Below are 13127 nucleotides of genomic sequence, written 5' to 3'. Positions count from 1 at the left end.
CAGTTCGAGATGGCGAAAATATGAAGCAAATAGTAAAAAAAGGACAGAAAAAGAGCAAAGGCACAGACGCTGTCCCTAAAGCTAAGCTGAGGCAAAAAGCACAATTTTAAATGGAAGGCGCCTCAAAAAAATCTAAAAACTCTTGTAAACGAGCGCCAGGCTCCCTCTTGTGCCATTTGTAAAAGAATAGATGGGTATAGGCTTAAGACATGAGGCAAGAAGAGGGAAATAAGAAAAAAGACCTTGCCACAACGGTGGGTCATGTAAAAAGGGATGGGTGCCCATGGGATTTTGAGGTTTGTATATAAAGTTCAAAAAGTGAATGGAAGCTCATTTTTTGGTGTGTGGCTAACAAGAGACCTCTCTCCTTGTATTCTTCTCTTCACCTTGCTTGTGTGTGTGCTCTTGAGAGAGGGAGTGTGTGGGAGTGAGGGATCAAGAGGGTGAAGCTCTTCACCATCTCCCCTTCTCTTCTTCTCTTCTCTTCTCTTTTCTTGCTCACGCACGACTATGGTGGATGGAGCTTGATGGAGGAGGCTTGAGGATGCTTGAGCTAGCATCTAGGATCATGGAGCTACCGGTGTGTGTGAAGGAGGATGCAACTCATTTTGGCATCGAGGTAAGATCACTACATTTGTAGGATCGAAGATGCGTCAGCTAGGTGAGAGATAGCCATTAGAGCTCGCTTGGAACGCTTGAACAATAAGCGGTCCATGGGTCTTGGCGGTTGAGCTTGAGTTCCCCCGACATAATGTGTGACTGGCATTTCCTTATTCAAATATCACTGAAAGAATAAAGATTGAAGTGATAGTGATGGGCACTCATCACCTACAATGTATAAGTATACATGTACTATCAATGTAGTAATACACCGGTGGCATAGACACAAGCACCCTTACATCTAACAATCTCCCACTTAAGGCAAATATACTCCTGGTGAGAAAAGAACAATAAAAAAGTGACAAAGTACAAATGTATATAAAGTACAATAGGAGAAGGAAATACGTTATCTCCTCCAACACCCAACTCTCATCAGCCTCCTGAGGAAGGAAAAACACTCCGTTGAGAGACTTTTAGTGAGTAGATCCGTAGGATTTTAGTTATTTGAGATTTTAACAAGCTTAATGGACTTGTCCAAAATGACCTATCTAATAAAGTGGTAATGCACCTCAATGTGCTTTGTCTTCACATGGAAGATTGGATTCTTGGGCAATTGAATAGCACTCATAGAATTTGAATGCAATGTAGGGACCCATCATGAGATTTGTGACCAGACGGCCTAACCAAAGAGACTCCTTGCAAGTATGAGGAGTGGCTACAACATTCTCTATCTCTGTAGTGGATAGGGTTGTGCATTTCTATACCTTGGACATCCAAGAAGCAGTACCTCCAACAAAGGTGAAGACATAGCTAGAGGTGGACTTCCTACTATTTGCATGTCCTACATAATCATAGTTATTATACCCCACAACTCTTTGTGTCCTAGCCATCGTAACATATGCACATATCTGCAATGCCCTTAAGGTACCTTATAATACCCTTTAGGGTATTTCAATGCCACTTGTTAGGTGTAGCCATATAGCGTGCCACAACTCACACTATAGATGCTTAGGACGAGTGGCTATCATGGCATGCTTCAAACTACTCATTGTGGATGTATAAGGAAACTTGGCCATCTCAACATTCTACTAGTCACAATCAGCCTGACTAACCTTCACATGAGAAGGTAAAGGTTAGTCAAACGACTTAATATCCTGTATATGAAACTGCTCAATGACCTTTTGGATGCACTTCTTCTATGACAAGTAAAGAAGCCCCTTAGAGCGATTGTGCATGATGCACATCCCAAGAATATGCACAACTTGTTCCATGCCTTTCATCTCAAAGCTCTTATTAAGTTGACCTTTCAAGACATCCAGCTCATTATGAGTGCTTCCAACAATCAACATATTGTCGATATAGAGTATCAAGCTCATAAGCTTGCCATCATGGATCTTCTTTGTGTATAAACACACATCCATATCATTGTGGGTATATCATTGTGAATGCATAAAAGCATCAAACTAGTGGTACCATTCCCTATGTGCCTAGGTCCTCAAGGCCATAAAGGGTCTTTCTTAACTTGCATACTAGGTGTTTTTTGCTTTTTTCCACAAAGCTTTTAGTTGTTGCATATAAATCTCATCATAAGAGTCCCCATGTAAGAAAACCGTCTTGACATCCATCTAATTGAGGTCCAAATCTGGTTGTGTACCTAAAGCCAATACTAAGCATAGGGTAGGCATCTTAACTACAGGAGAGAAGTCTTCATTAAAGTCAATACCATGCTCTTGCTTAAAATCCTTAGTAACCAATTTGGATAATAGGAGGCTTCTCTTTAAATATCACATTGCATACCTCAATGACTTGCTCAGGATACTTATGCATTTTCTTCTCACATAAAAAACAACATCATGGCTATGGATGTGACCTTCTAAGCCTGTGGATCCCATAGGTGATAACCCATCTCACCTGCATCCCCGTTGTCATGCCACTACGTGAACACGATGTGAAAAAATCTGGAATGCATCATCATCCGACTTTCTTATTGATTAAGAGAGTCAATGACATCTGAGTCATTAGTGCTAGTGTGAGTGGCATGGATGGTCCAAAAATACTAGCTTTTTGGACAAATTTAGCCTATTTTAGATATGTTGGATATTATTTATTGTAAATATCCGAAAAAGCTAGGAAAACTTCTAGATTAGGGTGGCATGCAAAAAGCAAGTTACTTTTTCAGTCAGTTATGGGATTTTTCATAAAAAAGAAAGAGGGGCAAAATCGTGTGCGTCGCAATCACAGTTGACAACTAGAAAACAACACTTTGAACTGGAAGAAGAAGAAGGAGTGAACTGGGAGATCCTAGAGCAAGTGTCCTACAGTTTTACCCCCCTTTCAAAGCCAATGGAGCCATCAGATTTGGGTTTCGAGCAACAGAGAGGAAGCTATTGTTTTGATACACATTTTGGGTCTACGAGGGAGCTCCATGAGATCTAATGCTTGGAGATTGCTTCTAAGTAGTGCTAGACAAGGAATTTCAGGTTTTGTCAATACATATTGATTCAATTCATTGCACTTTGTCTTTATCATGTTTACCTCTTGGCTATTTTTTTTCTTCTCTTCCATCTCCTATCTCTACTTCCTTCTACCTCTAATCCCCGATGGATACGACCTTTCGACAAAAACCCCTCCAACACCATAACCAAGAAAGATGCATTTCACGAGCTTAGAATCTTGCTTATTGTACTTGTCCTCGTGGAACATAGCAGAAAGCCTCACAACCAGATATATGCAAATGATACGATGGAGGTTTTCCTCACCAAATCTCCTCTGTAATGTGAAAGTCAAGAGTAGTGCGTGGGGATCGATTAATCAAATGTATGGTATTAGTAATTGCCTTAGCCCAAAAATCTTGTGGTAACCCTACTTAGATGAGCATTCTATGGACTTGCTCCTAAATTTTCCTATTCATGCACTCAATCATACCATTCTAAGGTGGAGTATACAGGGCAATCAATTAACTCTTAATATCTCTCTCATCACAAAACTGCTCACAAAGGCTTTAAATACATACTCACCTCCATTGTCAAATTGCAAGCATTTCAGATTCTACCTAGACTGGTCCTTAACAAAAGCAAGCCAATGCTAAAATATAGCTAAGACTTTTAATTTCTACTTTATAGGGTGTGCCCAGACCTTATATGAGTAATCATATATGAAAGTAATAAAATACATCATGCTAGCTAACGATTGGCACGACATAAGTCCACAAACATCAAAATGAACAAGAGTTAGAGGCTCATTCATGCATGTAATGCCAGACTTCTCACGTGAACTATGGGTCTACTTGGCATTGAGACAATGATTTCAAGAACAAAATACTTATTGTCAAGGGATGGAAGAATGCAAACAGGTAAGCATTTTCATTTCCTTTAATGACGTGTGTCCAAGGCGATATGGCTATCATTACTACTCTTACCATTATTGCCTTTGATTGTCAAAGAATGAGAATTATGAGATGTATCGACTTTTTTTTTTTAATCTCTTCATTGAAGAGTGCGCCCTCTACATCCTATAATTTTAGCCCATCAATAGGCATATTTGTACACATAGTAGTACAAAATGTGTTTGAAGACTTGCATAATGTGATTAATAAGAAAAAGGGAGGTAGATTATCCTTAAACTCAATGCCTTATGAAGACAAGTAGTTGAAAATAGAATGAAACTCATTTAAGTGTGTGGGCATGGAATTCCCCTCCTTTATATAAAGATCCATGGGTTACTTTAGCTAATACATCTAAGAGGCAGGGCTTTGCTTATCATAGACATTACGAGTCTTATCCCATAATTGCCATGCAGATTGCCCTTCAAAGATCACTTTATAGTAGATCTACTTAGAGAGTGACAAAATGATTATAGATTTACATACCTCAAGTAGTTGAGCCCGATCCTTTGCATCAAGGCATTTGGGATTTATACCCTCATACCTCAATGGCTTAATCTACAGTTTTTGCATTAAAACTTGCCAAATTTATGCCTTCCAATAGCTATACTTTGTACCATTTAACTTCTCAATGTTAAAGATAGCACCATCATTTGATCCACTAGCCATAATACAATAAATGAAAGCATAGTACATCACAAAGAGGATGCTGTAAATGACAACAAACAATCCCAAAATCATAGCCAAATCAAGGGTTAAGCAAGAGAAACTACCAAAATAGTGAGCCATTCACAAATTATATTCAAGTAATCATCAAATCCAAGTGACTGTCCTCAAATAGAATGGATAAAATAGAAATGATAAGTTATTGCAATTAATTGCAGCAATATGCCAACAACTAATTGTGAGCAATCGAGAAAGAAAGAAACAAGACCAATTGGCACTGAAAGTTGTCACAACTATATTGTGTTAGTAGCTACACATGTAGTAGGCATAGATATCATGGACATAGTAGATCTCGGGGTAAAAGAAGAGAATTGCCAAATGTATAACCCATTGAGCAAAACTCATATACATAACCTAGAAGCATATAAATATCACTGATAATACGCTATGATAGACATGAGTTCTGGGTCCAAAGTAAGTGATTAAATCAGCCCATTATAGGGCAATTGCATCCAACACATTTCAAGAGAGCATATACATGAAGTACAGTGTCCTGTGGTCTCAATGAAAGTAAGCTCAAGCTTAACTGCGAATATCCAAAGCTCTACATAGAATCCAAAATGTTATGAAAGCTTCCACTGGAATAAAAATGAATGCCAGATAAGCAAAAGAGGCTCAATAATAATGTGTTATGGCATCCAAACATCCAAGATCCATGTGACATACATCCAAGGGCATGAGACCCAAGTATCATCTTTGAGCTCTTACTATAACATCCATGGTAAGGTCACAGTCCCACACGAGTGGGAGTTATATTATCTAGGATTAGGAGAGTGTGTGTATATGAAGAGAGAGAGAGAGAGAGAGAGAGAGAGAGAGAGAGAGAGAGAGAGAGAGAGAGAGAGAGAGAGAGAGAGAGAGAGAGAGAGAGAGAGAGAGAGAGAGAGAGAGAGAGAGAGAGAGAGAGTCTATTCTATACAAGGTTTTGATGAATGACTATTATAAGGATCAAGTTACAAGTTTACAAGATAAAGTTAGAAATGAACATGTTTTTTTGAGGGGGGAGGGGGTGTAATGCCATCCCATCTCATTGATAGCAATGCTCGCAAATATAAGCTATTTGAAGTCTAAATTGTATATTTACTCTTTTGTTTTTATTTTGTGTGTGGATAATTTGAAATAAAGTTTCAAAAATTTTCCCATTCTCTCACAAACATCCATTATGTTGTTGTGAGAAAATAATGAGAAAGGATGGTGTATTGTTTATATATTGCAAAAAGTAAGCTTAAGTTTTCAAGTATATATTACTTTATAGCAAAGGAATATTAGTTTATAGTGAAGGTGTTGATTGATTAAGAGAGAGAGAGGAGGGGAGGTAAACACTAATGCTTTACAAGATCCTTGAAGACTCGTGCTTGAGAGAGAGAGTTGAGAATCTATTCTATGTAGATTTTGATGAATGACTATTACAAGGATCAAGTTACAAGTCTACCAAGATAAACTTAGAGAGGAACATGTTTTTTTTGAGGAGGGAGGGGGTGTAAATACACCATTCTATCTCATTGATAACAATGCTCACAAATAAAAGCTATTTGAAGTCTAAATGATACTTCTACTCTTTTGTTTTTTGTTGGTTTTCTATGTGGACAATCTGAAATAAAATTTTGATTTTTTTCTCGTTCTCTTGCAAACATCCATTATGTTGTTGTGAGAAAATAATGAGAGAGGATGGTGTGTTGTTTATATATTGCAAAAAGTAAGTTCAAAGTTTTAAGATATATCAGGTTATAACAAAGGTATATTAATTTAAAGGAAGGGTAAACACCTTTGCAAGTTACTGGAAAACTCAAGCTTGCATGGATTCTAGCGAGGGGTATAGGAGCTGTTCCCACATGGATTTCTTGCCCCAAACAGTTTTCAATATGAAAATGGTTTCCTAAGACGTTCTTAAGTCAGGTAAAAGGGTTTCCAAACCCCCTATCGATATAATATTAATAATAAAGTGGTCTCTTTTTCCTATATGTAGAAATTAACTTGGCTCTATCAGCCAAAAAGGCAATGGGGCCTAGAAAAACCTGGAGTTTCTTGTGGAAATATCGATTGGGGGCATTTTTCCAAAAAACTGCGTGGTTTTATAAAAAAACCAGGAACAGCCCATGTGACCTGGAATGGCTCCCGGTTTTGGGAAAAACTTGTTGAAAACAGCTCCCTAGATGTGCATTACAAATTCAAGAAACATCGAAAACCGGGGCCAAGGGCATGCTCTTTGCTAGTTAGGAAAGTGCAATGGCGGGCCCATCAGAAGAAGAAGAAGAGAGGTGCATCAGCACACACCGATGAATTCACGGCGTGCGTGTGTGGCAGCTTTTCTGCAGAGCTTTCTCCAGACCTTGGACGCCAGGCATGCCGATCGCTTTGTAGGTTTACGATGGATTTGGAGGGCAGCCCGCGCGATCATGGTTACCGGATGCCTGCGGAGTGGGAACCACACGAGCAATGCTGGATGGGGTGGCCGGTACGTACAATCGCTTTCTGTCTCAATTTTCCTTCAAACCTGTGCTTTGCGAATGTTTTTGGATGTGGAGACATGCCAGCACAAACATACACATGTGTGCGCGTACACATGCATGCCTGCACGAGAGAGAGAGAGAGAGAGAGAGAGAGAGAGAGAGAGAGATGAGCTCTTTACCAGAAGGGAAACATGTGGTTGCTGCTATGGGAACTGATCTGGTTTTACAACAAATTGCTGGTTTCCATGAGAGGGCAGCCATCTTTTAGTTTACGGGAAGGACTCCTTTGATCACTAGAATTCATGCTTGATTGCAGTCTATGCTTCTAGTGTTGAGATGTGTGAAGATGATGCTTCAGGGCAAGTGCAAGTCTCTCTCATTGGAGAGAGTTATGATGGATCGAGGGGGTTTTTTGAGGTTCTTTTTCATTTCTTGGAAGTGCGTGCTCACATTATGCAACGTATCCCTTTGTTCATGGATGGTTAGTTAGTACATATGGTCCCATGGAGGGCTATGGCGCAGTTTCAAGAGGTACTTAGATAGGCATGCCCAATTTGGGTTGAGATGGTTGATTTTTTTCCATATCTTTGGAGACTTCTTCCTTTGGTATTAAGAAACCTTGGTGAGGTGTTGGTGGAGCCTTGGTTGGTGTTCCATAATAGGAACATGGCTTGCATGCTTTGGGATACAGGGAAACCTTGCTCGACCAAAGTTCGTTTTGAGGTTCCAGGGATGCAAACATTGGTTTATGAGTTGAAACATGACACATTTGTTGGACATTGTTTTGGATGTGGCAAATTAGGTTATTTCATTTCAGAATGTAATAAAAGCCTTGATATATTGCAACGGTTTATGGACCTTGACATGGATATGCAAGAGCATCATCCCCAACAAATGATTCAGTAGCCAGAAGTTGATCTTGTGCCGCTTGTCCAGCATGGATATTTTGATGGAAAGAAGGATGCTTCCCAAGTTGGTATTGAGTGTGCATTGCTTTCGGTTGGTCGGAATTTTTTTGCTAAAGATAATTCTTGGGTCATTGTGGTTATACGCAATGCCCCATTCGTCTTCTGCCCATCCACCTCTGTAGTCTATAACTTAAATTTTTCAATGCAGAGGTAGGGGGTTCTATATGAAACTTCAATCTACATGTGTTCTTGTTGTTGGTGTGGATAATAAAAGGGCTTTTGATTTTTCTTTGCGCTTTGATGTGAGTGGGAGGCTTGTGCCTCCTCAGGATGTTTTCCGTTCTCAGCAACAACAATTTCCTTCTCGTGCTTTGATTGCTAGCTTGCAAAGGGCGATCTTGTAGATGTGATCTAAAATGAGATGGAAAGATTTTAGCCAACTAAAGCTGTTGATGCGAAAGGGAAAGGGAAAGTGGTGGTTTAGTAGTTTCTTTTCTGTGATTGATCATGAAAATTGCTTTATGGAATGTTAAAGGCATTTCTTTGTGCAGTAAGCAATATCGGTTGTGGAAAGTTATGTGAGCGGAAAGTTGGGATATTTTTTGTATTGTGGAGCATAAATATGTGTTGGCAGGATCTACTTATGTATATAAAGATTATTCAAAAATTTTTAGTGGTCGTGTTTTACATAAATCTGGAGTTATGTTGGCTGTCAGATCTTGTTTGCAACCATCTTTGGTTTCTTAGGACCATTGCAGTAGATTTATGATTCTGGAAATCCTTTATGAGAGAGGTTTTGTGGCTAGTGGAGGTGTATGTTTCTTCTACTGCTCGCGAACGTTGTCAGCTTTGGGATGTCTTGCACTGTCTCGCCATGGCTTGTCAAGGCTTTGTTATGGGTGATTTTAATGCATGTGTATTTGTGGATCAGGCGACTTCACAGCATTCGGTCATGGATGGTCTTGAGCGATAGGCTTGGGATGTTGTGGCAGCGGTGTCTTTGAAATAGGACATGTGGTCTTGGATGCATCCTTTTTAGTTTGGATATACTTATCGCCCTTTTCAGTATCCAAACACTTGGGCCTGACTGGATAGGATCTATATTTATTAGAGTGATTCTTTTCTTTCTAAAGACATTGATATGAGGGTGGAGCGACAACATGTCTTGTCAAACCACTATCCTTTGGTCTTGGAGTTAAACTACAGACCTGTTCATGTCTTCAAGGCTCTCCTTACTCATTTACCTCTTCGTTTCAATCAATCATTTTTGTTGCAAAGTCAATTTTTGAAATGTATTCAACAATTGATTGCTCCTTTTTGCTTCAGGGTTCTATTTGAAGGGATGGAAGCATGGGCTGTTTTTAGGGATAATGCTCGATTGTTATCCTGACAGTATGGTATTCAACATGCTTCCTCTTTACGCGTTGAATTGCAATATGCACAATCTTTGGTGGCCCACTCGTTGTCTCTGTGTCAGTTAGGGGATATTACTAATGACTTGCTCACATGCATTGAATGGTTGAAAGGCAGAGATCAATCTCTACAAGAAGAGGAATATGCTAAATACAAATTGTTGGCCAGAGCGGAAGCTTTATACGACAATAACTGTCAATCTCATCAATTTTTTGCTGGATTACATTAGAAATACGTTCGAAAAAATACTGTGCGTTTGATGGATGAGCAAGGTGTTATGGTGACTGATCTTGCTTCCATCATTCAGATGTGTGTTGACTTTTATAAATCATTGTTGGGCCCATAGGAGATTCTTTCTGATGTTGTTCGCTCTGCTTATTGATACATTTGCAATTTGGTTGGTAACCAGGTTAAGCTAGAATGGGTTGATTTGATGGAGGCTGATATTTCAGAGGATGAAGTGGAAGAGGTGCTATTCCATTTGCCTCAAAGGAAAAGCCGTGGCTGGGATGGGCTTTATGAGCTGTTTTTAGCCCATGTTGAGCAGCTTAAGGACCCATTGACTCGACTGTGTTAGTAAGTGTGAAATTCTGGTATGATGCCTTCAGGAGCTACATCCACACCAATAGGATAACCCAAGTGTTTGGTTATATTTCCCTTAGAAATCACAATTCCATTCTAGCGCAAGGCCTGCAAATTATTCTTCGTATAAGAGAGCAGTGTAGATTCTGAGCATTAATATGAAGTCTCGATGCCATAGCAAAAAGATTTTGTGCCCGATTAACATTCGAGCGATCAACCTTAAGGAGCATAAAGGAATCATCTGCCAAAGATTGACCTACAAGTTGGGCTCCATTGGGAAGAGAGAAACCAACAATCTCACCTCGATCGGCCAACTTATCCAACAATGGTGTATCGGATGAGTGACTAAAGTAAACAGCAAAGGGTTGAGAGGGCAACCTTACTGAAGAGACCAAGATAAGGCAATTTCATCTGCGATCCCTCCATTAAGTGCAATATGCGGGCCACAACACCCTGACTAATGATATCAACAAGGAAAATCATACGAGACCCAAATCCCATGGTAGTCATTAGCTGCCACAAAAAAGACCAGCTAACATGATCAAATGCCTTTTCAATATCAAACTGAAGCATAACAACGTGCTCGACTGAAGCTTTAGCATAGTCAATCCCCAATTGAACATTCAAAATGTTATGCATTATATTCCGGCCCCTTAATGAAACCATATTGGCGTAGATGAACCAAATGCAGAAAATACTTTCTATAATTTGTTGGCAGCGATTTTAGAGAAGATTCTATATAAAGAAGCCATAACACAAATGGGTCTCCATTGTTTCAAGAATGTAGGAGAGAGAACCTTAGGCAATAACCGAATGATAGCAATGATGTCATCCCGTATTCATGATCGGTTCATGTGTTGGAAATCACAAGGCTGGCCTCTTCATGTGAGACTTAAAGTTGCTCAATGAATCATGACCAGCATGATTTCATGTTTCCTGCCATTGCTTCCTTGGACTAAGAAGTCTCTTTTGGAATTGGTTCAGCCTATCCGATTCATGTTGTGGAAAAAGAAAGGAAATCGTTTGGGCCAGGTATGGATTTCGTGGCAACATATGACTACTCTTAAAAGGATGGGGCGAGCATATTTATTGGATGTTAATTTAATTTGCATATGGCAGCTTTGAGGCTAGCTCTTTTGCAGGCACTATGTGTAGAGAATCATCCCTGTTAGATATTGCAAGAAAAGACTAGCATCTCTCATGGTAGCATAGTTATTCATGCTTCTTGGTGGCATGCGCTTAATTCCACAAGATCTATTAAGGTCTCCCAGTCTTTTCTCCTTTATCATTTGATTGCATCCTGGCAGGTGATGTTACGTTTTGCAGTTTGGCACCCTCTTGATTTTCGTAATGAGGAGAATTTGCTGGAAGGTGAAGTATTGGCTACCTCCAGGTTGTTGGATTGACCTGATAAAGATTTATAGACAGAAGTTTAATTGGATGACTCGTTTGGGGTTGCAAATAGTCCTTGATGGTATCATTCCTGGGCAGGTCCATCTTTATTCTTTTCGGCATATTCGTTAGTGCTTTTGGGTGCCTCGAGAATATCATGACATTTGGTCATCCATACAGAACAGACTTTTGGGTTCTCTTCTTTGCCTATGTTATAGCCATTATCTTCCTGGCATGATTGGATGTTTGTGATTCCTGATGATTTTGAGAAAAGGTCAGCTAACCAGATATATCATCAGATGGTGGAGGCCAAGAGGTGGGTCACGGGTAAGGCTAATAAAATATGGCACATTTGGGATAGCAAAAAGAAGTGGTAGGAAAGATTCATCCAGCTTTGGAAGTCTAAGGTTCTGTATCAGGGTAAAGTGTTCATGTGGAGGTTGCTTGTTGGGGGACTTCCAACTAGGGATGTGCTGCGTGCCCGCAAGATCTTTGCTGGTCGTCGTGTATTTTGCACTACATGTGACGAGATAGTGCTTCATCTCTTTGTCTCTTGCCATGCTGCTAGACAAATTTGGAGTTTTGTTACCCGCGTGTGGTCCTCGGCTACTTAGCACTGCATATTAGCTTGTTAGTGGATTATGGGAAAGATGACCTCTCTGTCCTCTTTGCACTCAGATTGTTCCTGCCCCTTCCATTTCCTTAGATGGACAGCCTTGTGGCATATTTGGCGTACTCGGAATGCCTTCATTTTTGATTCAGTATTGGGCATCCATGATCATGTGGTCCGTGTTCGTGGTAAAGTGTTATGGCAGATCTCTTCTATGCTATTAGCTGATTTGGTTCTTCTTGACATTGCTGCTCCTTGGTTGGATATTGTTTGCTCCACACCAGCTGTCCTCTCAGTGTGACATTTCTGTGTTGAGTCGTGATAGACTTTCATTTGTGTCTGTTTTTTCTTTGCTGACATGATGGTCTGATGTAGATATTTACTACTTAATTCAATTATCGTCACGAAAAGAGAGAGAGAGAGAGAGAGAGAGAGAGAGAGAGAGAGAGAGAGGTTTTGTGAAACCAATGCTGTGCTTAATCTCTGAGTATGCTCACAATGGCAATTAATGGCTCTGCACACAAACTATCCTATTAATGGGCAAATCACAGTCATGTTTAATTCGCACCTACAAACATCAACCTGCACACACAAAATCCCTGTACATGAAGCTGTCTGAAATAAGATTAGTAGAAGACTCTCTCTGTTACGTGACATGTCATCAAGGACAACTTGTTCCACATTCACTTTGCCTGAGAAGTCCATCGAGTCAAATGCATAAAGTGCAAGAACTCTCTACTGCTATTAAATTAATGAGGTTTCATGAACTGCCAGGAACGGTCAGATAATTGGCGGGACAATGCCATCCATGGCCAACAGACATTTGTTGAAGTAGCCACAGCCATCTCTTTGTTTGAGCCAGTGACTGTTTGTGCAAGCCCTGCACAGGTCAGTAACAGAATTATGTGAAATGAAATGTAATGTTAAGGGAGCTCAATGAAATTCTACAACTAATGTGGCCAATTTTTAATGCACAGTTTGCAAGTCAATATGATCAATTCAGTGTGGCATGTTTCCAATCTAGATTGACACCGATGCATTAATGCATTGTGCTTTATAAAGCA

At 39.9% G+C, this 13127-nt stretch overlaps 1 protein-coding gene across 2 annotated transcripts in view; it reads left to right on the top strand.

Annotated features, from left to right (window-relative positions):
• Positions 1-6887: 6887 nt before the first annotated feature.
• Positions 6888-13127, top strand: part of EMB1873 (porphyromonas-type peptidyl-arginine deiminase family protein) — a 32196-nt gene continuing 25956 nt past the window's right edge. The window contains exons 1-2 of one of the 2 annotated variants that reach the window (XR_015690867.1): positions 6888-7163; positions 12838-12951. Coding sequence is in view for 1 of the 2 variants with exons in the window: in XM_087677794.1 (XP_087533920.1) it covers positions 7077-7163; positions 12838-12951 (201 nt within the window). In the remaining variant the exon portion in view is untranslated. The remainder of the gene's footprint in view (positions 7164-12837; positions 12952-13127) is intronic. The other variant, XM_087677794.1, reaches the window with a different exon arrangement.

The sequence above is a fragment of the Lygodium microphyllum genome, chromosome 5 (assembly GCF_053477565.2).
Source record: "Lygodium microphyllum isolate KBCC chromosome 5, Lygodium_microphyllum_v1.1.10, whole genome shotgun sequence".
Taxonomy (NCBI): Eukaryota; Viridiplantae; Streptophyta; class Polypodiopsida; order Schizaeales; family Lygodiaceae; genus Lygodium; species Lygodium microphyllum.
This window is presented reverse-complemented; position numbering and strand designations above follow the sequence as displayed.